General features: G+C 36.0%; 1 protein-coding gene across 3 annotated transcripts in view; it reads right to left on the reverse strand.

Annotated features, from left to right (window-relative positions):
• ATR (ATR checkpoint kinase) overlaps nucleotides 1–26,548 on the reverse strand; it is a 97,482-nt gene extending 70,934 nt beyond the window's left edge. The window contains exons 1-16 of one of the 3 annotated variants that reach the window (XM_082712926.1): nucleotides 26,305–26,548; nucleotides 17,112–17,203; nucleotides 15,868–16,017; nucleotides 13,127–14,004; nucleotides 11,974–12,152; nucleotides 11,339–11,530; nucleotides 9,725–9,915; nucleotides 8,884–9,036; nucleotides 8,133–8,325; nucleotides 7,653–7,915; nucleotides 6,343–6,533; nucleotides 6,157–6,257; nucleotides 5,832–6,003; nucleotides 4,814–4,984; nucleotides 3,011–3,205; nucleotides 343–528 (exon numbers count right to left, since the gene is read on the reverse strand). In XM_082712926.1, coding sequence (XP_082569052.1) covers nucleotides 343–528; nucleotides 3,011–3,205; nucleotides 4,814–4,984; nucleotides 5,832–6,003; nucleotides 6,157–6,257; nucleotides 6,343–6,533; nucleotides 7,653–7,915; nucleotides 8,133–8,325; nucleotides 8,884–9,036; nucleotides 9,725–9,915; nucleotides 11,339–11,530; nucleotides 11,974–12,152; nucleotides 13,127–14,004; nucleotides 15,868–16,017; nucleotides 17,112–17,203; nucleotides 26,305–26,363 — 3,366 coding nt within the window. In that variant the 5' untranslated portion in view covers nucleotides 26,364–26,548. Of the gene's footprint in view, nucleotides 1–342; nucleotides 529–3,010; nucleotides 3,206–4,813; nucleotides 4,985–5,831; nucleotides 6,004–6,156; nucleotides 6,258–6,342; nucleotides 6,534–7,652; nucleotides 7,916–8,132; nucleotides 8,326–8,883; nucleotides 9,037–9,724; nucleotides 9,916–11,338; nucleotides 11,531–11,973; nucleotides 12,153–13,126; nucleotides 14,005–15,867; nucleotides 16,018–17,111; nucleotides 17,204–26,304 lie in introns of those variants that run through there. The other 2 variants (XM_082712927.1, XM_082712928.1) reach the window with 2 other exon arrangements.
• Between the last annotated feature and the right edge of the window lie 1,063 nt (nucleotides 26,549–27,611).

Consider the following 27,611-nt stretch of genomic DNA (forward strand, 5'->3'; position numbering starts at 1 on the left):
GTGCTAAACAGGTAGTAGGGAAAAAGGTAGGGGGAGTCACAAATGTATTCTAATCTCTAGTTAAGAAGTAGTGAAGAAAACTTAATTTGAACTTTTTCACCCAGTGAAAAAAATAAAATCTATAATCATTTCAAAAAACTTATTTTTTAACACTAAGGTATGTTTTAATAGTTTGCTATGAACATGCAATTTAAATTATCCTTTTCAAAATAAAAATCACAATTTGAAAATTTAAATAAATCTCTAGCATTTAAAAGACACATACAATACGTATTTCTTCAATCTCAAAATTAGGCTATAAAAAGGCAAAAAACAAACAAAATCCCAAATAATATTCCTTACCATTAATTCGGGTGATGTGATCTCTCTGGGGCCCTGATATGGATCATCACTAGATGCAAATGAGGCAAGTATTGACAAACCATTGAAAACCTGCTGATAGTGTTCTCCAATACGGAGCAATAATTCATTATGCAATCCTTGGAAATCTTGTCTCAATAGACTTCCCAGTTCAATTTCTGTTTCATTCTAGTCCAAAGACACATGGGGAAAAAAAAAAGGCTTTTGGAAATAAGTACCTTGATTTTAACATACTATTAGTAAATCAGAAGGTTTATCTCATCTGATAAGATTTACTAAAGGGGGGTGCCTGGGTGGCTCAGTGGGTTAAGCCTCTGCCTTTGGCTCAGGTCTTGGGTCTCAGGGTCCTGGGATCGAGCCCCATACCAGGCTCTCTACTCAGCAGGGAGCCTGCTTCCTCCTCTCTGCCTGCCTCTCTGCTTATTTGTCAAATAAATAAATAAAATCTTTTAAAAAAGAAAAGAAAGAAAAATGACTCATCCATTAAACAAAAAAAAAAATAAAGATTTACTAATGGTATTTTAAAAGGTATTGGAAAAGGGTCTAATCTCGATTTCTCCAGGTAGGTCTCCCACATGTAATGAAGAAAAGTGATCAGACTTTATTTTCTAATAAAATTTTTAAAAGTCCCAGTTTTCTTAAAGTATCCTCAACTCATTATTCACAGATACATAACCCCTGAGAGGAAATACAGTATAGTGGCAATCTTTCTAGTCAAACTGTTTAAATTCCAGCTTTCTCACTTATTACTTTAGCTGTGACCTGGATAAGTTACCTAATTTGACCTCTCTCTATCTTAGTTTTCTCAACTATAAAAAGGAAAAATAATAGCATCTTCATCTCATTGCAAAAATGAGGATTAAGTGAAATGATCCATATAAATTGTTTAGTAAGGTTCTGATACATAGGAAAATATCATTATCATTCTACCTCATAACATAGATTTTTTTTCTCAAAACAAATAAACATATTCAATAATTCTCATATGGAAAGAAATCTATTGCTACTATATCGTGAAACACATGAAATAAATTAACATCAGAGAAAATAGTAGTCACAGACGTGTATCTGACAGTTTCTCCTATTCCTGCATAGTCTCGTATTTTTTCAAAGATACTGTTACTGGGGTGCCTGGCTGGCCCAAGGTATCCAACTCTTGATTTCATCCCAGGTCATGATCTCAGGGTCCTGGAATTAAGCCAGCACTGCCCACTGGCCTCCAAGCTCAGCAGCAGGGAATCTGCTTGTCCCTCTGCCCCTCCCTTCCACCCATGCTTACACACACACACACACACACACACACACACAAACACACTCTCTCTCTCTCTCTCAAATAAACAAACAAAATCTTAAAAGAAAAGATATTCTCTCCCTCTGTTCCCCTGACCATGTGGGCTCTTCCTCTAAAAAAATTAATTAAAAAAAAGAGATATTACTTCTGTATGACACCAAAAAAGAAAAATAAGCTATAATTTTAAATTTAAAAAAACAAGCAACGTACTGGGCCAAATAGTAACTTGAGCACTAGGGGTGCCTGGGTGGCTCTGTGGGTTAAGGTCTCTGCTTTTGGCTCAGGTCATGATCCCAGGGACTTAGGATCAAGCCCCAAATCGGGCTCTCTGCTCAGTGGAGAGCCTGCTTTCTCCTCTCTGCCTGCCTCTCTGCCCACTTGTGATCTCTGTCAAAAAAAAAAACCTTAAAAATAAGTAATTCGAGCACTAACTAAACAAAACAGAACACTAACATTATGCTATAGTTGAGATTGCCTGTTCCTATAAATATAATTACTTGCATACCAGTCAACTTATACCTCCAATCAAAAAATTCATTTTTGGGGGCACCTGGGTGGCTCAGTGGGTTAAGGCCTCTGCTTTCGGCTCAGGTCGTGGCTTCAGGGTCCTGGGATCGAGCCCCGCATCAGGCTCTCTGCTCAGCAGGGAGCCTGCTTCCTCCTCGCTCTCTGCCTGCCTCTCTGCCTACTTGTGATCTCTGCCTGTCAAATAAATAAAATCATTTAAAAAATTCATTTTTTAAAAAAGTAATTTTTTTTAATTTTATTTATTTATTTGAGAGAAAGAGATAGAGTTAGTGAGCACGAGCACAAGCAGGGAGGAAAGGGAGAAGCAGGCTCCCCACTAAGCAGGGAGCCTGATGTGGGGCTTGATCCCAGGAGCCTGGGATCATGACCTGAGTCAAAGGCAGATGCTTAATCCAATCCACTGAGCCACCCAGGTGCTCCGCCAAACAAAAGATTTTAAAATGAGGGGCGCTTAGCTGGCTCACTCAGAGAAACATGTGAATTTTGATCTTGGGGGTGTGAGTTAAGCCCCACAATGGGTGTAGAGACTACTAAAAAATAACCTAAAAAAAAAAATTCTGCAATGAAATGAGTTGAGAACCTGATCCATGAATGGATGATTATCTTATGCCATTAGGGTGAAATGATCAAAGAAAATAACAAGAGAATAACTTTATTTAATATACTCCTCTAGGCTCAGAATAGAACTTATTTACATGATATTATTTGTACTCATATTACTCTAGAATAAGCTATAAATTACTCACTCTCCTTCCTACGAGAATGTTAGAACAGCTTTCCTATAATGCTAATTTAAACCAAAGAGTAAAATATACACAAACATTCAATTACCTTCAGGTAATGAAGGGCACGTTCTAATTCATCCTTGGAACAGGAACAGACCAAATGAGAAAAAATATATTTAAAGTTATTTATTAAAATCTCTCTACGATTGACATTTAATTGTTTTCCTAAGGTTCGAATGAGAGCAGAAGCTGCAGGGCTTGCTTTGGCGGCAAGATCAGGTAGCAGAACTTGTAATGTCCTCTGAAAAAGAAATACTACAATTACTAAAAAGTACATTTGTCCAGGTAATAACATATTCACATAAGTTATGTGAAAAATATTTTAAAATGCCAAACAAATTTGGAGTCTATATGCGACATACTTAAATTCAGATTAACCACTTATCCATTCAACAGATACTTACTGAGCATCTACTATGATTCAGGAACTACAGGTATAGAAGCAAAAAAATGGCCAAGGTCCCTGACAGCAGAGTTCACACTGTAGGTAATGTAGAAACTAATACATAAGTGAAGAAGATAATTTTTCATGAGTATTATGTTAAAATATACTCATGCTCTTAGGCAGGAGTTCCAAGTTTGATTTATTATATGGGCTAACCTGGATTTAGACAACAAGCTAGAGAAACCTTAAATAAAATACTTTAGTTTGTTTTTTTTAATTAAAAAGTTGAGAAAATATTAAAAAGTTGATGCTTCAATATTAATAGAAACATTTTAACACACTCACCATCCCAACATGGCAAAAAAATCTGTTTTGATTTTGGTCTATTTCCTATAAGATCTTATTCATTAAATATATACAAAATTCCAAACATACAAGGGCTGGCCTTCCATTTATTCATCCAACATGTATCTAAAAAGTACCTACTACATGTCAGTCACAATCTTAGGAGATTTAATAGTAAATAAGCCTCAGGCCCTGCCCTCAGAGATGCTTACACCTTCCTTGTTTAATACCCTTCAAATTTAATATTGAAATGAAGCTACTTTAAGACCAATTTAACATTACAAGATAGTTTACAAAATATTAAAAATTATTATATTAATGGTTTGTTCCATAATTATCTATAACCTAAATATTAGACATTTAGTTTCTTTTCAGGGTTTTGTTTAGTTTTGCTACCTAGAAAATGTTGCAATAAACACCTGCACTTTTTGGTTCCCAGTGTGAAACTACTGAATGAAAAGGTAAGAATATCTTTATAATCTTTACTGTATACTACCATATTTTCTTTCAGGATTTGACCAATTTACAAGCAATTTAAGCTTGTTAAAATATAATAATATTGTAGGGAAAAATACTCAGTTCTGACAGTGTGAATCACTATTATAATTTATTAAGGATAATGATAACTGCCTTGGGAAAAGGTAAGAAGATAATCTACTCCATCCATCTTGGAAGCCTAACCCTATGATATTTCAAAGGCTTCTCAAACCACTCCATACTACAAACTCTGTAATCTGAATTCACAGAAGATCATATGTACCAATAGTTTTGTACTTTATTACTCTAACTCCTTAAGGATAAAAATGATATGAGACTGTGCATTACCAATGGAACCAATCATAACACTAAAGACATTAAGGGCTCAGTCAACTGAATTAGTTAGCATTTATCAATTAGTATTAACCTTTCAGGATAACTAACCATATAAAGTAATAATTCAAATTAACATGAACTTAAATTTTATAATATATCCAAGTCAAAAGAAAACATGTACATTTGAAAATCAACAATCTATATGTTCCTCAGGGTACTTGACAGATTTTCTTTAAAATAAGACTAGAATGTAATAAACACAAAATTGAAAAACCTCAATTAAGTCAACTACGCCTTACAACTTACAGTGAGGAAACGATTAAGATCAGGAAAGTCAAAAACATTGGCAATTTCAGACAAGGTATTTAAAGCCATTTCTCTCTGGTGAGCCACATCTTGTTTTCGCATCTCAGCATTCTGGCATGGAGTACTAGGAAGTGCTGTCATCTGACTGGAATGAAGGGATTCTACTAAAAACTAGATCAAAACAATTTAATTTTCATACAAGCAAGGAAATTTAACAAATACTCTCGAAGCTAACATAAAGGACATATCAATGCCCTAAAAACATTACCTTAATTAGCTCATTTGATTTTTAACAACCTTAATAAGGTAGATTATGTCATAATCTCCCTTTTACAAATGGAGAAATCAGGTTTAGTTAAGAAATTTAAATTTAAATTTATACCACTAACCGGGCAAATCCAGTATTTTAACATATTTAACTCTTCAACCATGAACTGAATTAACCCTTTTTTAAACAAAGTGCCTTACCCATAATATCAAGCCATAACAAAGTTTATCAAAAAGAAAGGGTAAAAAAGCATTTCTTAATAGATTAACAACAGAGCATAATAATTCAATATATTATCATAAGATGATTTCCCCCTCCCATTTATAATATACATATTCAGTTCAAGATCATAAAATATAAAACTGGTAAGATTTAGGTTCTCTTATTAAATAAACTAAATAAATCATTTAAAAAATATATCCTTTAGGGGTGCCTGGGTGGCTCAGTTGGTTAAGTGTCTGCCTTCAGCTCAGGTCATGATTCTCAGGGTTCTGGGATAGAGCACCACATTGGATAGCATGCTCAGAGGGGAGTCTGCTTTCCCATTTGTCCCTCCTCTACTCATGTTTATGTGTTCTTTCTCTCTCAAATAATAAAATCTTAAAAGAAAAAAAAATGGACACACGCGCACACACACACACACAAATCTCCTTTAAAGCAAAACAAATAAAAAATATATATAGTTTTTTTTTCTTAAACTCTTACAAAGTACTGCTATTTCTTATAGTCAAGGCCAATCCTAACTCTCACCTGACAGATGGGTTTCTTATACTGGCTGAAAAAGTTTTGGAGTTTAACACTCTTAGCTGCAACCAGAGCTCTGATTTCTGTATATGCTGCTCCAGAGACAGACGCTGACTTCGATAATAAACAATGCAATAAATGCAAAAGTGCAAAAGGTACCAAATCTCCTTTTGCTGCCCTAAAATTAAAAAAAGTTATCATCAATGTCTCAAATATAAATGGAAATCCATTTAAATACATGTTGATAATCTTTCTATATCATATCTGTCACACCACCATTTCTAACACAAAGTAAACAAAAAAGGAAGTATAAAAATGCTGCCAAACATACCTTCCAATATCCCCTGTTGTAAGTATCAAGGTATCCTTCAACTCATTATTTCTTGAGATCTGAGCATGTGTATATGCTTCCTTCATTCTTAAGACAAAAAGCTAGAATAATAAAATTAACTAATTAAAGAATTTTTTAGAGCCAGGTTAATGAAGATACAAATGTTGAAAAATAAAAACTATCAACCTCTTTTATAAATCCATCTTCAGAGTCCAAGGATTCCAATATATGCTTGATATTTCCACTAAAAGCCACTCTAACATCCTTGTCTGGATCTTCCATTAAATTTAATAAAGCTCCAAGAACTGTTTTCACATCTGCTTCATCTTCTCTAAAATCAAGGTGCTTACAAAGATGATACAGATTATCTATGAAAGCTAAAGGATGAGAGCATATAACACGTAATAAACACATCGAATATCCAAGTTTTACAGTAAAAGAACCAATAAACAATATACAAAGATTTCTAACTCGCCTTTTAATGTCATTATTTAAATTAGAGCACACAGAATTGTGGAAAATTAAAATGAATACTTAAAAATTTAAATTTACTTTATACTTAATAAAAGTTGTAATTTTAATCTAAAATAAAGTCTAGATTTAAGTTATAAAATGACTAGTCACTTGGATTTTGTAGATTTTATTTTACCAAAATAGACTCAAAAGCACATTTCACTAATTTGGGGTATCTGGGTGGCTCAGTCAGTTAAGCATCCAACTTGATTTTTGCTCAGGTCATGATCTCAGGATTTTGAGATTGAGCCCTGCATCTGGTTCCTTCCTGGGTGTGGAGCCTAACTGAAACTTTCTCTCCCCTGCCCCTCCCCACCCTCTAGGGGAAAAAAAAGGAAGGGCGGGAGGCAGCCCATTTCACTAATTCAGAGGACTGTGAATTAAGGACGATCTTAGGCTTACTGTTAATCGTACATTACAAGATTTACAGAGTCCCAGGAACTACCTATTACATATTATTTTGAAAACTTAAGAACAAGTTGCAATTTACTATCCAAAAAAATGGATCTTACAAGTATTTATATAAATTTCATGTTCTCAACATACTCAAGTATCATTATCATTGAAAAAGTGGCTAAGAAGATAGAGCCTATATACAGTCCTCAGTTGAGCAAAATATCTAATTATTTGAAGTTCTGAAGGTCCAAGATAGTGGCAGGGACACATTAAGAAGGTCCCTGGTATCACTAAAGAGGATACAGAGTATATAATTCTATCACTGATTTTGAGAGGTTAAAAAGGTTTTAAAGTAGGGTGCCTGGGTGGCTCAGTTGGTTAAATATCTGCCTTCGGCTCAGGTAATGAGCCTAGGGACCGGGGACTGAGCCCTATGTTGGGCTCCCTGCTCAGCAGGGAATCTGCTTCTCCTTCTCCCTCTGCCCGCCCCTGCCAACTCAGTGCATGTGCTCCCTCTCAAATAAATAAATAAAATCTTTAAAAAAAAAAGGTTTTAAAGTATACATAAATCATAACAAATCACTCACCAAGTTTCACTGGACTAGGCGTTTTTTTTTTTAGTAGGAAAAGGAAAGGCTTGCAAATAGAAACTTTTAGTTGAGAAGATGAACATTCGTGTTGAGAAGTGACTTTTAGGCTTTTACAGAAAAGGTCAATATGTCCATGTTCAGAGAAAGGTTCTGCTAAAGAACTTGTCAAATAATACATGCCATGAAGCGTACAGACAAGTTGACCAAGAATAGAGGCAAATTCTTTCTGGACAATGTCAGAATCATCTTTGACTTTATCTCTGGAGAGAAAAAAGAAAAGGTACTAACTAAACCTTGCTTTATTTTGTGGTCTTAATTTGGGATAAAAATAATGGTTAAGACAAAGCCTAGAAGAAAATTTAAATTCTAAAACTAAAATCAACATTTGCTCTATATACCAACCAATATACATATATTTATATATAGTATGATATTTTCCACCAAGTTATATATTCTAATTAAAATATTAATACATACATAAGAATCTTGGGAACTCTGTTACATGAATTGTGCTGCTGCAGTAAGATAAAAAATCCATTAATACAACTAGCCCGGATTACTTCATAGGAGCTCTGTAAGGCCCAGGTATAAACTGCTGTTCTCCATTCAAGGAATACTCTTCTTGGAAATAAAGTTAGAAGAAACACACACCGTGACTGTGCCTGTGGTGCTGAAAAAAATTAAGTCTATTAAACAAGATTTCTAAGTGTTAACTTTATTTATATATGTATATATACACATATTCATTTCATGTATATGTTCATTCTTCGTTGTAAAGTAACATTTAAAATACATATAATATTTAATTAAAAGCTCTTTTTTCAAAAATGTACACTGAAAAAGGTCTATGTTCAATCTTACTGGATAACCAGAGAAATACAACTAAAAATCACACGTATCAAGCAGTAAAAAATAATTTCTTTTAGTTACCTCAACACTTAAACATTTTAAAGTCTGACAAAGTGAGGATGCTAGACAATAGGAACTCTCATATTCTGCTAAGAGGAATGTAAACTGGAATGGCATCTTTGGAGAACAATGTTGCAGAATAGAGCTGGATGTGCAAATCCTATAATCTACTCAATTTGTTACTTTTTAAAAGTCTAACTTCTTTTTGAATCCTTAAAAACATACTGCCTCTTTTAATTACTGAAAAAAACAGCAACTTGTTAGAAGTCCCACATAGAGATGAGTGAAACCACACACACAGAATTTTGTGACGACTTACAGTAGCTATCTGAAATCCTCTGGCTTAATGCTAAAAGATTAGTGGCAAATGTGGTCAACTTTAAAGAGCCATCATCAGAATGGGGATGAATCCATGGAAGTGAGAGCATTCCACATAAATCTTCCAGAATATGATCTTCAAAAGAAGTTTTCACTACAGAAAAACACAACAGGTGATTTATTTTATCTTCATCCTTAATCATATTTACCTATATCTTTTTTTCTTGTAATAAAAATAAATGTTCTAATCATCAGGCGGAATTACAGCACTCAGTAAACAAAGGTTCTTAATACAGATATGATGTTCTGAGGTCTGTGAACCCAAAGAAATTAAATGTGACTTTATAAAAATATGCATCCATGTATTTTTTAGAAGAATCATAACATTCTTCAGAAATTCTAAAAAAAAAAATAGTTATAAATTATTTCTATGTGCTGAAAAAGAATAATAAATCACAATATTACACAGAAATTTGGAACTTAGAAATTACTGAATTAATTACTGAATTATTGAAATAGAACTGAAATAGAACGAGAAGTAAAATGAAGAAAAAACTGTTGGTTATTCCGAACATTTGTGCATGTAGGCCTTAGGCAAAAGAGAGCCTATTTCTATAATGATGATCTTTATTTATTTATTTGAGAGAGAGAGAGAGAGAGAGAGAGCATGAGAGGGGAGAAGGTCAGAGGGAGAAGCAGACTCCCTGCAGAGCTGGGAATCCCAGGACTCTGGGATCACAACCTGAGCTGAAGGCAGTGGCTTAACCAACTGAGCCACCCAGGGGACCCCTATAATGATGGTCTTTAAAGGCTATTTTGTTTTACTGTTTATTTATACTCACCGTGAATATAAATCAGAGCATCATATATTTTCACCACTTTATCAATAACTGCCTCCAGGTCAGGCTTCTGAACAGATTCTAACAAACTCCTACAGCTCTTAAGCAGTGTTGTGTAAAAATCCAAAGACATCCAAGTTATCTCTACTGAAGGTTTCTTCTGACATTTCTGTTGACAGTCCTTGAAATTATGACTACAATTAAAACATTTTTAAGACACAGAATTACAATGAATTTTATTATAGTACAACCTAATACTGAAGTAAGCCAAAAGAAACTGTGAGTATAAAACTAACACAAGTTTAAACCAATTCAAAGTAAATATGAAAATCAATTAATATGCTATTATTATTTTAAGTTTAAACTGTATCAGTCTAAATCACTCTTAGGATTCAGTAATTAAAATTAATATAGAACATTGAAATTTGGTATCACTAGGCTTAAAAATGACAGAAGATATCCCTGTATAATTATTAACAGCCTCAGTAAACCCTTTCTTAGTAATAGAAGAGTAGCTTATAGCCTAATCAGCTATTTCTTCAAGCTGTCTCAAATTCTAAATTTAATGTAGTCTGAATTAATACAGTTTCTTTAAAATCTCCTTCATAACTTTTTATTGGCTAGCTAAGTCAGAAAATAACAGAATAAACGATCATGTATAAAACAAATAGTTTTGATCTGTAACTTGACAGTAAAAATAAGACTAAATCTTCAGAGAAGATTGATACTTGTTTTCTTCTGATAGAATTAAACTATATTAAGAATACCAAACTGAAAACATACTTCTAACAAGTTCTATATCCCTATTCTTATTATCAAAGGGAAATGTTCTTTTGAATAAATGTATGACTAAAACAACATTGGCTTTTGAGTTATATAAAAATGTGCTCTGCTACTTTCTAATCATGTATGCCCAGGAAAGTTAGTTTTGGCTTCAGACAAAAATAGTCTTATTAGAGAAAGCAATCAAAAGGATGACCACCAGTTGACCCTCAAGCTGGACCCAGGCCATCAGAGGCTCCTCACCCCTTCCCCTGTCTTTGGAATGTACACTCTACTTACTGGTCCCATAGTGGGAGGTGTTACAAGGACAGAGCCTTCAGAGTAAGGTGCTGTTGAGACCATGTGGACTGAAAACATGACTTAACCCCATTAAGTCCTCCATATAAACTTTTAAGATTCCGGAAAATGAGCTGAGAGATGATTTTTGTCTTCCACAGCTGCCTGAGATAGGCCTTATAAGCAAGTTCCCTTATAAAACCTCCCACTTACCAACCTGGAGTGATCTGCCTCTTTCTTCAGTTTCCTATTACCTTGTGCATAAAGGACCAATTTACAAAACAATAAGCCTCAATTTCTCTAAGCCTCAATCTCCAATTTGTGAAGTAGGCATAATAGCATTTAACTTACAGAACTGTTATGAAGATTAAATAATATATGTATAGTACTTAATACAATACTAGCATTTAGCAGGTGCTCAATAAAAAACAAATTTCCATTTCACTGAAATGTCTGTGCTCTAAGGTCACACAAATTGAGCAAATAATGAGGTCTCCTAAAGCAATAAATCCAAATTTATTACAGACAACCCACCCAAAAAATACAAGTTGTTTTTACCAGTCCATGTTTTGATGAGAACAATGAACCGTACACAGAGCAGTCAGCTGTAGGACAACAGTGATTCCTTCTAAAGTTGCAATAACAGGATTCTTTAGTCCACCACATTCAAGGAAAATCTGAAGGGACTCTGCTTTCTGTTTCAGGGCACTCCACAGTATGCTCTTTTTGTTCATATCTACATGTTTAACTCTGTAATTAATTATAAGCACAATATAAAGATATTCATATTTAATATAAATTTGGTTTAAATATAAAATTGGTTCAATTAAAACAACTTTCAGAGCTAACAAATATGGGAATTCTTTGATCACATTATTTGTTAACATATTTAAGTTTATTTGTTAACATATCTTAAATTGCTGATGAATATATTATCTCAGAGTTTTTTTAGATATTAAGAAGTCAGAGAGGCAAGTAGAAACTTAAAAAATCTTCTAAGTAACCATATGTAGTCATGTTCTCTTTCACATTAGAATGGACTACAAGTATTAAAATATTTTAAGCATTCCTTTGACTGCCTTTAAAAGAACAATTGCTCTGTATTTAAGTCAAAGCACTTAACTAAAGGTGATTTCTAAAAGTGAATAAAGGTTTCTTTAAATGACTAAATACAAACTGAATGAAGATCATACTCTTCAGTCTGTTTTGGTGGTCTTTTGGAAGAGTTGAGAGATGAGCTGAGTCGAAGCCTTTTGGCTGATATTCCATCACTATTACTGCTGAGGTTTTCCTGTTGAATTTGGCTTTGAACCTCCTCAATGATTTCCATACTTTCCATTTTTAAGGCTGCATAAAGTGGGCCCAACAAATACTGAGAAAGTAAAAATAATTTCAAAAACTGCCTTAGGAATACGTTATTCAAAGACTGCAAAAATTCATTAGGTTTTAAGTTCTCTATGAGGGCAAACTATTTTCAGAGTCTCATCAAGTAAAACAAAGACCTAAATTAATCTATATAATTTCACAATCTATGAATAGACATATATATGATCCTGTATCTAGAATGATGGTTCTATAGACCTAAAAGTCTCCAGACAAATTATCTCTCTGATCTGTTTTTCTACAAAAATTCTACAAAGTGGGGCTCCTGGGTGGCTCCACTGGTTAAGCATCTGCCTTGGGCTCAGGTCATGATCTTAGAGTCCTGGGATCAAGCCCCAATTTGGGCTCCCTTTGCCCCTCCCCCTGCTTGTACTTGCTCTCTCTCTCAAATAAATGAACAAAATCTTTATTTAAAAAAATGCTACAAAGAAAAACTCCATAAGGGAATTACTAACCTCTTCCATACTACAAATCCAGCAACTTAGAGGTAAAATATTTACCCAAGTTACTGTATATTTTTTTAATGTACTGCCTGTCTCTCACAGTCTGAATAGGAAAAAAAGGCATAATTTGGCATGACTAGTACTATGTACCCACAGGTTTTCTAAACGTGATTGAATATAACCTGCCAAAGATAAAATCTAGGTTAGTGCTTAAAGTTTTTGCAATTAAGCTGCTAACTGGTCCCCTTTTAATTAATAATGCATGGAACATGCTTATACTTCACAAATTCTACTTTAAAACATTCTACTTCACTGGCAGTTCATTACCAACTTAGTGAAATCCTTCTCAAAGTAAAAGTCCATAATAAGGAACCAAAGTTGATTGTGAAAAAAATCATTCCATTCTGAATAAATGTTATTAAATATATTCTATTTTCTCATTATTACATCTGAAATATACATATACACTTACACTATAAACAAAATACACACTTATCAAGAAACCTTAAAAATTACTTACCTCTGCATCTACCTGAAATCCAAGCACATCCACAAGAACTCTACAAATGTTTCTCACATAAACCTTCCTGACTTCTAAAGCAGATTCATACCCAGCTGGCACATATTTAAGAAAATACTGCAGTAAATGGCATAAAGCTGCTTTTAGCAAATCAGACTTAAGCCGCATAAGCACACCATCTTCAAACATGACACAGAGTTTTTCCAGCAGCATATTTAAATAGACAGGTTCAATATTTCTATAAGCTTCTGCTTCAAAGGGGAACAGTGTTTTTATCAGCTTTGATAATGGTTCTTCATAGAGTTTCAAATGGTCAGCATCCATTTCTACAAGATGTTTTAATAATCCCAAAAAAGAGCTGAAGAAAGTGCTGGCTGGTTGTGCTGGTAATCCTCCAAGCTCGAAGAGTTCAGTTAAAAGGGTAATTGCTAAGGATTTAATCTTTGGACTACCATACTCTAGCAGAACACAACCTATCTGCCAAAGAAAGAGTTCTTGCCTTCTAAAAAACACAACTGCAACAATACGAATAAGAACTGTTAATAAAGTGACTTCAATAAATTCTAAATTTTGCATGTTCATGAACTGCAAAGGAGCTGGTTGTAAATATCCCACATGTTCATCTAATTGACTTAAAAATCGGCAAACTACCACTGGCCATTCCACAACATGTCCCATTGCATTTTTTCTATGGAGGTAAATGACATCTTCAAAAAGATGTAGTAATTCCTTTGTCAGAACTCCAAAAATTACAGGGTTCTTGCTTTTAAAAAGAAATAATAATGAGCAGATAACTTCACAGATTTTCTTGTGTAACATATGACAGGATGGAGTTGCTGCAATCCTCAGAAGTCTTGTTATGATCCAATTACTGAATTCTTCAAAATAAACAAAAAAGATATTAAATACGTACATCAGAAATGCTAGTTAACTTGCTAAATCCCTGATCATTCACTTTTAATTTTTTAAAAAAGCTTTTATTTATTTTGACAGTGAGGACGAGAGAAATAGTATGCACGCACACACACACCTAAACAGGGATAGGAGCAGAGGCAGAGGTAAAAGCAGGCCCCTAGTTGAGCAAGGAGCACAATGCGGGACTCCATCCTAGAGGCATGGGATCATAACCTCAGCTGAATGCAGACTCTTAACATACTGAGCTGAACCCAGGCATCCCCATTCATTTTTAAAGTATAACACTAACAACACAGTCTAAAACATTCCCTACACAATGGAAATATGGTAATTTAGTACCAATTTTGAAGTCAAAAGTCCTAGCTTTCCAGTTAGGAGCTGTGTGAACTTCTCATTTCTCTGAACCTTGGTAACTTCATCTCTAAGAAGGGAATAATGAAGGTTACCATGAGGAACAAGTATGATGATACACATGAAATCCTCAGCAAAGTGCTTGAAGTTCAACAAATGGTTACTATTATCATTCCCTGGACAAACATTGCAACTCTGTCCCAAGTGCACAAAAACAAATGTCATAGTCCTCATGAATCTTGTAACATAGTTTCTCAAACTAAGAGATACATTTTATATCATGACCCAGCCTACATATGCATAATTCTTTTATTTAAATATATGAAACAAAGGTTTCATGAAAAAGTATTTATTACATGCAATATATTATGATATTTTCTGGTCAATTATATTTTATCTTCATAACCTACTAACAGGTTGTGACCTATTGTTTAAAAAAGTGTGGTGAAGGGGTGCCCTAGGTGGCTCACTCAGTTAAGTGTCTGCCTTTGGCTCAGGTCATGATCCCACGGCCCTGGGATCAAGCCCCACTTGGGAGCTGCCTGCTCAGTGAGGAGTCCGCTTCCTCCTCTCCCTAAGACTCTGCATCTGCTAATACTCTCTCTCAAATGAATAAATAAAAAAGTCTTTAAAAAAATTAAATTTAATTTAAAAGGTGGCAAAGAATACAAACAGGTTTTATAATCCAGCTTAGTAACCGCTCTGATAGAAGAAATGCAGAACACAGTACTAACAGAACATAAAGCAGGAGCAACTAAGTCATTGCTAGGGCAGGCAGTCAGGAGTTCTAGTCAGAAAACACTTTTTGGAGGACATGCTATCAAAGCTGAATACTAAAATTCAAGTAAAAAATTTTTTAAATACCCTATGCATTGTACAGAAAAAAGAAAAGATATTTGCTTCACATCTCGTTACAAGGAGGTCAATAAAGGGATAAAAGTAATGGGAAAAATAAGGGTAGAGTCTAGAAAAAAAGCTTCAACATCTAGAGTTAGCAAAATTGCTTTTAAAGGGCTAGATAGGAAATATTTTGGGTGTGAAATACTTATGGCCTCCATGTCAACTACTCAACATTGCCTTTCTAGTAGTTATAGACAATAAGGAAATACAATGAGTAAAAGCATGGGTTTTCGATAAAACTTTTTTTTACAAAGAACAGGCAGCCAGCCTGTGGGCCACAAATTACTAATGCCTGATCGAAAAGAGATTATCAAAAACAGAAAAAAGAAAACTGCTCAAGTATTCAATGGCAAATAAACAAATTTGATTAGTTCTATTCAATCCTGGGTACCTACTTCATAAGAAAAGAAAATAAAGATGCATAAAACAAAACTAAACATTACCATTTTGCTCTCTTAAATTCAGAGCAAATATGACCGAAATATGCATAAAATGTATGTTATATTTCAGAAGAGCAAAAGAGGGTAGATTTCATAAAACCAATTGGAAATGCATGCACAAATAGCAGGACTTACCAATACAACTGCCTTTGGCCTCATTTTGGCCTTGGCTTCCATTCACATTTACAAACATAAGTGGGGAGGACTTCATTATATGCTGGATGAAATCAAGCAACATCACAGAGGTTGGCTGAGAGTCAGTTTTCTTTACGAGTTCTAGAGCAACTAAAATAATAAAAGATTCATTTTAAAGAGTCATGAAAATTAGATGGCAGTCGTTTTGTTAAAAAACTAGACTTTGGTGACCAGAACTGTGTCCAGCACAATATTCATGATAAATTGATGGGACTAAACTCTACAATCCTATCTTTCTAATTTTAAATGTTTAATAATCATGTACATCCATCTATTATACACTAATTCACCAAATACAGATTAAAGGCCTACAAGATGCCTGGCAATGTACTATAATCTGAGTGGGGGAAAAAACTTCACCTGATTAGGTGAGAGAATCAGACAAACTAATAATTATAATATGGTATGTTAACTGCACCAATCCACAATAGAAGAAACAAGTGTTTCCTGGATGATGAGATTCGTCCAGGAACTGCTTAGGGAGGGGAAGGGCAAGTGGTCTAAAAACAAGGACAGTACTATATGAAAACACATCTTCCAAATATTCAGTAGTCCTTTGTTATTTTTCAGCAACTCTTAATTTCATAGATTGGAAAAAGAAAGGCTAACTATTTTAAGTCATAATATGTGCTGAATTTGGAAGTAAGTTTATACACTACAGGCCAAATGCTACTCTACATTACCCCTTCCATGTAATTTTAACAGATATGACAAATGCAACACCTATCTTGCCAAGTCGGTAATATTTGTCTCTTAGACTCCCACAAATAGGAGTTGCTCCAACAACTCACAAGATCTTACTACCTCCCACAGAGTCACCAAGTCTTAATTAGAGTTTTTAAATGGCATTTGTTTCTCAACCACTAGTGTAAGACCTAGCTAAAACAGGGTCCCCATCATTAGACATGGCTATTTTTAATCTATCATCTATTAATAAATCAAAGAAGAATGCCATAGCAAGCAGCAGAAAATCTAGACAACAAGCAGGTAAACAGAATTACTTTAAACGCCTAAATCACATATGTAATAAGTTAATATAAATAAGTTTCTTGAAAATAATAACTATCATGAATACTAACTCTATATTTAAAACTACATGAGAAAAATGCTAGCATAATGTTGTATATATGAAAAGGAAAACAGTTTAATTCATAAAATTTATATAAGAAATAACTGTTTCTTACCAACATTTACATCTGTAAGTATTCGGTCAATGAACTGACATAAAATTTGTCTCGGCTTCTGTACAACTGTATTATATTCCTCTGGACTGGCACTAAAATAGATAAGATTTAAGTAAGATAAAAAGTTTTTAAGCCTAAAAGAGACTTACAATTTCATTTGTAAAAATTTCTCTAAATTTGAATTTATCAAATGTATTTAGTTTTAATGTTGACATTCATTATACCCTTCTGTTTAAAAATTAAAAAAAAATCTAAACATGTTACTGATTTATAAGGGAAAAAAAAACATGCTAAATGATACCAGAGGCACCCAATATGCAAAATCTAGACCTGCCCTGCCCAATATAGTAGCCATTATTTATGTAGCTATAGAGCATGTGAAATGTGGTTAGACCAAATTGAGATGTGCTTTCAGTATAAAATATACACTGAATTTTAAATATTTGGTACAGAAAATATATATCTCATTAGTAATTTTATATTAATTACATGCATAAATAATAGAGATGCTGAGTTACATAAAATATATTAAAAATTACTTTCACCTATTTTATTTTTTGTCATGTGGCTACTATAAAATTTTTAATTATCCATATAGCTTGCATTTTATTCATATTGATCTAGACCTGGAAAATCTACTCAACATAGTTTCTTCAACAAATGAATTCTAAAGGAAAAAAAGAGGAGAAACCTTTAACAAAGACTTAAGAGCCAAATCAATCAATTACAATCTATGATCCTACAATGGATCCTAATTAAAAAAAAAAAAAAAAAACCACAAGCTAAAAAAAAAAAACACAAAAAAAACCAAAAATAAAACTATTAGCAAACTGTATATGACAAATGGAAAAATTTAAACAGAGGCTAGATATTTGATGTTATTAAGAAATCATTCTTAGGTATCACAATGGTATTATGGTATGTTTAAAAAAGGTCTTTATCCTGTACAGATAAATATTGGTATTTATAGATGAAATGATGTTTCAAGTTTGCTTCAAAGTAATCTGAGTTGAGAGGAAGAGGGCCATGAATAAATAATTATTGGGTTGAATGGGCAACTGATATATCATTTTCCTTCTTTTTGATGTTTGAAATTTTCCACAATTAAAATTCAATAAAATATTAGGGAAATTGCATATAATTACATCAAGTATTAGAACTAATCAAGAAAAAATAAACATTAAGAGTAGATAATAATTAAGCAGAGCAACTGTATCTTAGAATCCTGAATGAATCGAACTTAAGCTCCATGATTTGGTATAAACCAGCACAGAACTGAACGTAAGAATATAGTAGTAAGTCTGTATTCTTCCACACTGGATGAAGACTTATACAGTCATTTATAAAAACAACCATTTATTGAGCACCTATAACATGCCACACTAAATACCAGAAACTACCACTGGGGGAGGTGAAAGACAAGTTAGTGGAGGAGACTGGTAAATCAACCTAGGCCTCTATCCAGAGTGAATTGTGAGGCCAGTCACTGAAACAGTTAACACAGAAGGAAGTACAGGTCTGGAGAGAAAAACAAAACCAGTTTTAGAAATACTGAATTTAAGGTCTCAAGGGAAGAACTAAGTGGGATGCACAAAAGACTGTTGGAATTAAAATTCTAGTCCCTCAAGGGATGCCTGGCTGGCTCAGTCCACAAAGCCTGTGAGTGGCTCTATGATCTCCAGGTGGTAAATTCAAGCCCCACAGTGGGCATAGAGTTTATGGGAAAAAAAATTTTTTTGAAAGCTCTAGTCCTCAAGAAATATCTAGCCTAGAGATATAGATTATCATTATATAACAATACCTATCAAACAAGGCTAAACACACTGTCTACATTACTGCATATTTTTCACAAGCGGTATGATAGCAATATTAAACCCTAATTTACAAGTAAGGAGGCTGACGTTCATGGAAATTACATTATCTAACACTACTATAGTTTGTGGTAGTGGAAGCCTTGAAAATTAGTGCAATATAAGAAGTAATAAGGAAGCCAAAGAGAAAGCCCGACATTGAAGTTAAAGGGGCAATGAAGGAGAAAGGAAAAGAGCCAGAAAAACAAAAAGAAAACCATAAGAGGTATGTTCTAGAAACCAAGGTTAGAAGAGAGCTCCAGACAGGATCAAATTAAATTTGTTTGTTAAAATGTCCTTTGAATATATTTTTTATTATGGTCACATATACTTAACATAAAATTTATTTTAACCACTTTAACTATACTGTTCCATGGTATTTAGTATATTCACATTATTCTACACCATCACCACCATCTCCAGAACTTTTTTATCCTCTCAAGCTGAAACTAACTTACTGAAATCAGCAAATACTGACAAGTAATACAAACCCTAGGTATATAGAATCAAAGGCCAAGTAGTTACAAAGGCCAAGTAGTTTTTACATGAAAGTGAAACAAACTTGGTGCTATTTATCTTATTATTTAAGCCAACCTTAGTCCATAGAAATAATGCAAGTCACATGTGCAATTCAAATTTTTCTAAGTAACCACATTAATAGAAAGAAAGCAATTTTCATAACAATATTATCTAAAATATAATTTGAACATGTAACTGATAGTAAAATTATTAGAGACAGTTCTATCTATATATATTTTTTATACTGACTCTTTGAAATCCAGTATGTATCTTACATTTACAGAACATCTTTTTTTTTTTTAAGATTTTATTTATCTATTTATTTATTTGACAGATAGATCACAAATAGGCAGAGAGGCAGGAAGAGAGAGAGAGGAGGAAGCAGGCTCCCTGCTGAGCCAAGAGCCCGATGCTGCATTGGTGGTTCAGTGGTAGAATTCTCGCCTGCCAAGAGCCCGATGCCAGGGCTCTATCCCAGGACCCTGAGATCATGACCTGAGCTGAAAGCAGTGGCTTTAATCCACTGAGCCACACAGGCGCCCCCATTTACAGAACATCTTAAGTTAGACAAACAACAGGTGGCTACATTTAGCTAGTGGCTACCATATTATATGACATTACAGATTTAAATATAACAAAAAATGTTACAAGTCTAAAATTACACTACCAATTGTTTTAGACAAAGTTAAGAGAGTTTGTCTTTACAAACCAAGTGTAATTTAGCAAGTATCATCTAGAAATGTAAAATGGGGAGTATTGAGAGAGGAATCAGGTCTGTAGGTGGTAGTAAGTTTTCTACAAAATTTAATTTTTTATAAAGACAATTTATGTCGGGGCGCCTGGGTGGCTCAGTGGGTTAAGCCGCTGCCTTCGGCTCAGGTCATGATCTCAGGGTCCTGGGATCGAGTCCCACATCGGGCTCTCTGCTCAGCAGGGAGCCTGCTTCCTTCTCTCTCTCTCTCTGCCTGCCTCTCAGTGTACTTGTAATTTCTCTCTGTCAAATAAATAAATAAAATCTTTAAAAAAAAAAAAAAAGACAATTTATGTCATTTTTATCAAAATCTTTGATACACTATCAACTTGTGTCATTTTTATAAAAAAAAAATTCTTTTTTTAAGTAGGCTCCCCATCCAACATGGAGCTTGAACTCAAAATCCCAAAATCAAGTAACACATGTATCAACTGAGCCAGTCAGGTGCCCCATTTTTAATCAGTTTTTTTAAAGGTGAGTTGATTATCATTCATTAGATGTACTATTAGAATACTCACTCATGGGAGAGTGAACATTTCTTTTTATACAACCTCTACATTGGAACTGACTTAAGAGGGTATTCTTAGGAGGAAATTTAAATATCTCCTGAAGGCTGGATACATTAACAAATACTTGATTATCTCTTCTGGGGCAAACATCAAATACCAGGTTAACCAAGATATCATGCATCAAACCTAAAAAAATTTGTAGATTAAAAGTTAAAAAAGTAAACAGGTAACTTTAACACAGCATGGTTAAGTGTCAATAGAGCCAAGACATAGCACAAGAAGGATACTCAGCCCTGGGCAGAGCCTATCAGTCCAGGCTCCCTGGAAGTGATACAAAGCTTTACCAAAGGGGCTAGGCAAGAAAAATAAGGTAAAGGAGGAAGTATTCCAAGCAGAGGAAACAGCATGCGCAAGGGCACAGGCTGCTCTAGAAACTATAAGGAGTTCTATATGGCTAAAGAAGAGGGAGGCAGTAATTGGAAATGAAGCTGAAGAAAAACTGTAAGGTCAAAGCTCAAAGAACCAACTATAGAGTCTGGATTTTGTACTGAAGACAATGAGACATTGAAAAGTTCTAAAAGCAAGAGAGTGAAAGGTAAACAGTTTTAAAATTTGAATTCACTTGTTATTTCCCTGTCTAAAACATTCCAATGGTTTCCCACTGCACCTAAATAATAAGTAATAATGAGAATAATGGGCCAGAATAACTCCTTGTTCTAGCCTAGAAGGTACTAAAAAGGACCTGGCCCATGGCTACTCCTCCACCTTTGATTCACACCAGTCCCTTCTGTGTTTCCTATGGTTTCATCCTTCTTCCCATTCTTTAAAAAACATAGGCTCATTCCCACCTAGAGACCCTTAAACTTCCCATTCAATCTCAGACACTTCTCCCATTTTCACATGGCTCACCATTCAAATCTCCTCTAGTGGCTAATGTTAATGCTTCCCAGACTTTCATCTCCTTCCCATTCCCCATTTAATATTTTATTTATTTCTTAAAATTTATTTATTTATTTTTGAATTAACATGTAATATATTGTGTTACATGTGATGATGTGAATCATCAGTGTTATATAATTCACAGCACTCACCACAGCACATACTCTCCCATGTCCATCACCCGCCACCCTATCCTTCCCATCCCCCCATCACCGCCCAGCAATCCTGTTTTCTGAGATGAAGAGTCTCTTAGGGGTTTGTCTCCCTCCCCATCCTATCTTACTTCATTTTTCCCTCCCTTCTTTCCATGAACCCCCACTCTACCTCTCAAATTCCTCATATCAGAGAGATCATGTGTAATTGTCTTTTTCTGACTGACTTATTTCACTTAGCATAATAATACCCTCTAGTTCCCATCCATGTCATCACAAATGGCAAGATTTCATTTTTGATGGCTGCAATATATATATATATATATATATATATATATATATATATCACATCATCTTTACCAATTCATTTGCTGATGGACATCTAGGCTCTTTCCATGGTCTGGCTATTGTGGGCATTGCTGCTATAAACATTGGGTTATTCATGCCTCTTCGATCCCTACATTCATATCTTTAGGGTAAATACCCAGTCTCATTTAATATTTTTTTTTTTTAAGATTTTATTTATTTATTTGACAGAGAGAGATCACAAGTAGGCAGAGAGGCAGGCAGAGAGAGAGGAGGAAGCAGGCTCCCTGCTGAGCAGAGAGCCCGATGCGGGACTCGATCCCAGAACCCTGAGATCATGACCTGAGCTGAAGGCAGCGGCTTAACCCACTGAGCCACCCAGGCGCCCTTATTTAATATTTTAAAAGCAACTTTCATTACCTGAAAATCCCTTGTGATTACAAAGTAGTTTAATTTTTTTATGCTTTTTTTAAAATAAAGACTTTATTTATTTGACAGAGAGAGAGAGAGAGCGCACAAGTAGGCAGAGTGGCAGGCAGAGGGAGAGAGAGAAGCAGACTCTGCTGAGCAGGGAGCCCAATGTGGGGCTCAATCCTAGGACCCTGGGATCACGACATGAGCTGAGGGCAGCCACTTAACTGACTGAGCCACCCAGGCACCCCTACAAAGTAATTTTAAACAGGAAGATCAGGGAAGACCTCTCTGAAATGACATCTGCATGGAACCAGTCTATTCAGAGAAGAACAAGGTGCAAAAGATTGAAGGCAGGAATGACCTTGGCGCATATGAAAAATAAGGCCAATGTCACTGGAGCAGAGTCCACATATCCTAATATGTGGCTTTGAGGTTAGAGAAAGGCAGAGGCGAGATTATACAGGACCTTAGAGGCCTTGGGAGAAGTTTGGATTTTATCCTAAGTGTGCTAACAGAAAACTAACAGAAGTTTTAAACAGAGGAGTAATGCAAATAATCTACAACATAATTTAAGCTATTAAAATCACTTTGCTCCCCCCCACCCAGAAAATATCACTTTGGTTGCTGAATGTGAATTCAATTGTAAGTGGGTAAAATGGAAACAGAGAGGTTAACTGAGAGGTTACAATAATAGCCTAGATAAGAGGGGTGCCTGGGTGGTTCAGTGGGTTAAAGCCTCTGCCTTCGGCTCAGGTCATGGTCCCAGGGTCCTGGGATCGAGCCCCACATCAGGCTCTCTGCTCAGCAGGGAACTTGCTTCCTCCTCTCTCACTCTGCCTGCCTCTCCACCTACTTGTGATCTCTGTTAAATAAATAAAATCTAAAAAAAAAAAAAAAAAAAAAAAAAAAAAATATATATATATATATATATATATATATATATATATATATTTTAGATTTTATATAAATGGCCTAGATAAGAAATTATAAGAATAGCAGTGGGGATGGTGAGAAGTACATTTTAAAGGCAGGATTGTCAGGACTTGCTGATAGACTATTAAGGGATAAGGAAATGAATCAAGAACAACCCCTAAACTTTTGGTTGATACATTTACAATAACCTGGGGAAGGAACAAGTTTAAAGACAGTAAATCAAGAGTTCTGCTTTGGAGGTTAATTTTCATTTCAGGTATAGATGTTCAACGGTAAGCAAACTAATAATATCTCTGGGTAGATATAAATTTGGGAGTTGCCAGCATACATATGATATTTAAAGCCATGGGACTTAGATGAAGTTATTTAGGAAGAGAGTAAAGGTTAAGAGATATAAAGGATGTAGCAAAAGCACATGGGGAGTCAAGAATGATTCCTACACTTCTGGTTTGGAAAAATGAGTGACTATGGTATCATTTACTGAGATACCCATACCTCAGTGAATGGGAGGGAAAAAAAGTTGGGGAGGGTGGGATATGTGGAAAAGTTGTATTGGCTCTGCTGAGCCTTTTTTTTTTTTTTTTTTTGAAGGGAGAGAGACAGTGCTCGAGTTTTGGGGGAAGAGGGGAGAGGAGAGGGAGGAAGAATCTCAAGCACACTCCCCACTGACTTGGGAGCCCAACGCAATCTCACGACCCTGAGATCCTGACCTGAACCGAAATCAAGAGTCAGACACTTAACCAACTGAGCAACCCAGGTACCAAGCTATGTTGAGTCTTAACGGCATATGGGACACCCAGCTAAAACTGCCAGTATATGATTGATAAATATTCTATAGGAAATGGATGTGGTCTGGAGAAACATATCTGCAATCATCAAATAGATGGTAGCTGAAGGCAGGAATGGATGGGATCACCCTCAAAGACTATGCAGAGAGAAGAGTGCTAACAGCAAAAACCAGAAGCAAAATTTATCAGAGACATAAGAGTCCACACAGTAAGACAGTTAACATCTCATTTTTTTTTTCCCCAGAAATCAAGTCGCCAGTCAATTAATGAAAAAAAACGGTAGGGGATGAAAAGGCCTTGATGCCTTCCTTGAATCTGAAACACAGCTCTGATAACTGCTATCTCTTTTGACTTTGGTTCTTCAATTTCTATAACACAGTTTCTTACTGAATAGTGATAAAATACACTCCATTCTACATCATGAAGATACTGTGAGATGGAACAGGCTTGAATGAAGCAGTTGCAATGAGAAACTCATGATAGTTAAAACTATTATTATACAATTCTCCATGCGTCACTTTTTCTATTCTTTCCCTTAGAATAGCCACAATTAAATGAAATGAAAGGTAACATTAAGCCCTGGTGATGTAAGAGACTATAAATAAATCCAAGATACTATTACTTGTACTAGCAAGTCTCATAAAGGAAGAAAAAAGAAGTAAGAAAAATATTAGTTAATTCTACACTAAAACAGGATGGGAAAAAAATATCGAGCTTCACATTGAGCCTGAAAGATGAAATCCGTACATCAATTTCCTAAAATGAGCACTTGTATTCATGTTTCTTTATAAAATGTTAACACAAAGTACGTTTGCAACAGCCATGCAAAGTAAAAAAAAAAAAACAAAAAAACACACACACACAAACAGAATGATTCGGTTACAAGTGTGCTTCCTTCATTTTTCCTCTTATTTATGTGACTGAGGAAGACTAAATATCCTTGTATGGCCAACAAGAGGAGATGAACACAACTGCTCCGCAAAAAGAAGGGAATTAAATATCCCATGGACTTTATATGTCAGTTCTGGCTATGTGTGCTTAGTTTTCAAGCAGCTTTAACAATTGGGAAGCAATTATTCAACTGATAGTTCAACTGCAGTTGTGGTACAAGCCCACTTTTTTCTCGTTCCCAGTGGATTACAATTTAAAACAAACAAACAAAAAAGGCAAAACAAACACGCTGCCTTCTTTAGGCCTGGTTGAGGGCAATTGCCCGTGTGCTGAAGGTGGATGGCAGCCATCCACATCCCTCCCCTCTCTTCAGGTAGGTACTGGTTTACCTGATCTTACTCTTCGGTTTATAGAAAACAGGCCTTTGCAAATGAAACTATACTAAATTATCTTAAAAATTCTGGCAACATTCTGTGCACACTTGTATCTTAAGGGCGTTGTGGCAGATCCCTGGCACTTCCGACTAACATAACGGATTGGGTAACGGATGACCAAAGGGAAATGGGTCCTATCTTCAGAACGGCCTATGGTTTCATTTTGAAGAAACCAACTGCCCTTTTTAACAATTGACCTTCCTCGCTCAAAATGAGAACCAGTGATTTTTCTTCTAAAGAGATAGTTTGGGTCAAAACGTAAAGCTAAAACCCCAAGTCCTTCCTGAGAGATCACAAAGAATATAAATCGGGGAAGTTCACGGGTCAAGTCCCTCATCTAAGGAAAGAGGCTTCCGGAAGTAAATGAGTGTAGAAAGTGATCGGAAGGGACGGCTCTCTCCAGCTGCGGGGTACAAGCCCCGGATTAGGGACAAGCCCCCGGGCGCCGCTGAGGTCAAGCAGGGTCGGCGAACACCTCTCCCTGGACCGGCTTCCCAAAGGCCTGGGGCGACACCTCGCATATTTTTAACCACCTCTCCGAGAGAAAAGTACGGAAACCAGTCGCGAAACACAGCCCCAAGAGCTGGGCTTGAGGGTTTCCGAGCCGGCAAGCGCGCGGCTGGGGGGTGTGGGGAAGAGCACGTGAGACGCCAGCCTGGTCGGGCGGAAGAGGACGCGGGACCGGGAGCGGCCGGACCTGGCCCTACCTGCCCAACTCCCGCAGAGCGGGGATCATAGACGCCAGCTCCAAGCCGTGGTCGCCCATGCTGAGGAAGCGCGGCACTCATTAACCGCGCCTACGCGGACTCCCGGCGTCTCCACAGCTACCTCTGGCGTGAAAGCGCGGCGCCCGACGGTGCCTCGCCAGGCCCAAAACTCCTCCCGGAAGCCGTGGCTCGTCCTGCTCTGTTAGTCTTTGCTCTTTTTCCCCGTAGGACCCGGGGGCGGCCCGGAGGCAGAAAAGGGGTGGGGCCAACAGACGGAGCGCGCGCCGGTTTGATTTCCGACCGCAGTTCCGGCTTAGGGCAGAACTCGGGGCGCTGTGATTCGCAGGGAGTTTTGATTTTTAGCCCGGCTCTTTGCTACTCCTACCCTGGGAGGCCCAGAAAGGCGAGAGCCTAGGTTCTGGAGAAGAAACAGGCCTAACGGGCACAGCCCTGCCTCCCTCTCATCACCAAAGTGAGAACAGAGCCATTTCGGCGAGTAAAGGGCATGACTGACTAGATACTAGGTCTCCCCTTGTCGGAAAGCCCTCAGATTTCTGTCACTTTCCCGGCATCCTTTCTGAGAGATACGAGACTCCCTGTCTTCCCTGTTTCAGCGGGTTCTTTCCCACTTCAAGTCAGGCTTTCTCGAAGATATTCCCAACCAGCTTTTAATATTTAAAAAGGGGTTTGAACTTCTTATATGTGTCTCATCAAATCAACATCAGTACTGTGTTTATGTCACCATTATGGGCACCTGCCACCCACGATTTAATTTTTAAAGTAAATAAACGGATTCTGGCTGTAGACATTTTCTAAGACAACCCAATTTGTTTATTTGAACAATGGCCATCACAAGAGACTGTTAACATGTCAAAAATAGGTATTTACTCAGGCAAAGCCATGCAGTGTGCTTGCATTTGTTCCAGAGTACATGAGAAAAATAACTGGTAGGGTATCTAAAAAATATCAAGAGGCGCCTAGGTGTCTCCATGGGTTAAGCGTCTACCTTCTGCTCTGGTCTCCATCCCAGGACCTCTCCTGCATGAGGCTCCCTGGTCTGCGAGGAGTCTGCTTCTCCCTCAGCCCATCTAGTGCTATCTGTCTCTCTCAAGTGGATAAATAAAAGTCTTTAAAATAAAAAATAAAAATAAATCAGAGTGATGAAATGGCAGCCAAATATGCTCCTGCCTTAGGGATTTTGCATTTGCTTTTCCTTCTGCCATGATCTTGAGCACTCCTCTCTTTCATATGTTTGCTGAAATGTCACCAGAGAGCCTCATAAAGAATATCGCACTTAGGGACGCCTG

The sequence above is a fragment of the Mustela nivalis genome, assembly GCF_964662115.1.
Source record: "Mustela nivalis genome assembly, chromosome: 1".
NCBI lineage: Eukaryota > Metazoa > Chordata > Mammalia > Carnivora > Mustelidae > Mustela > Mustela nivalis.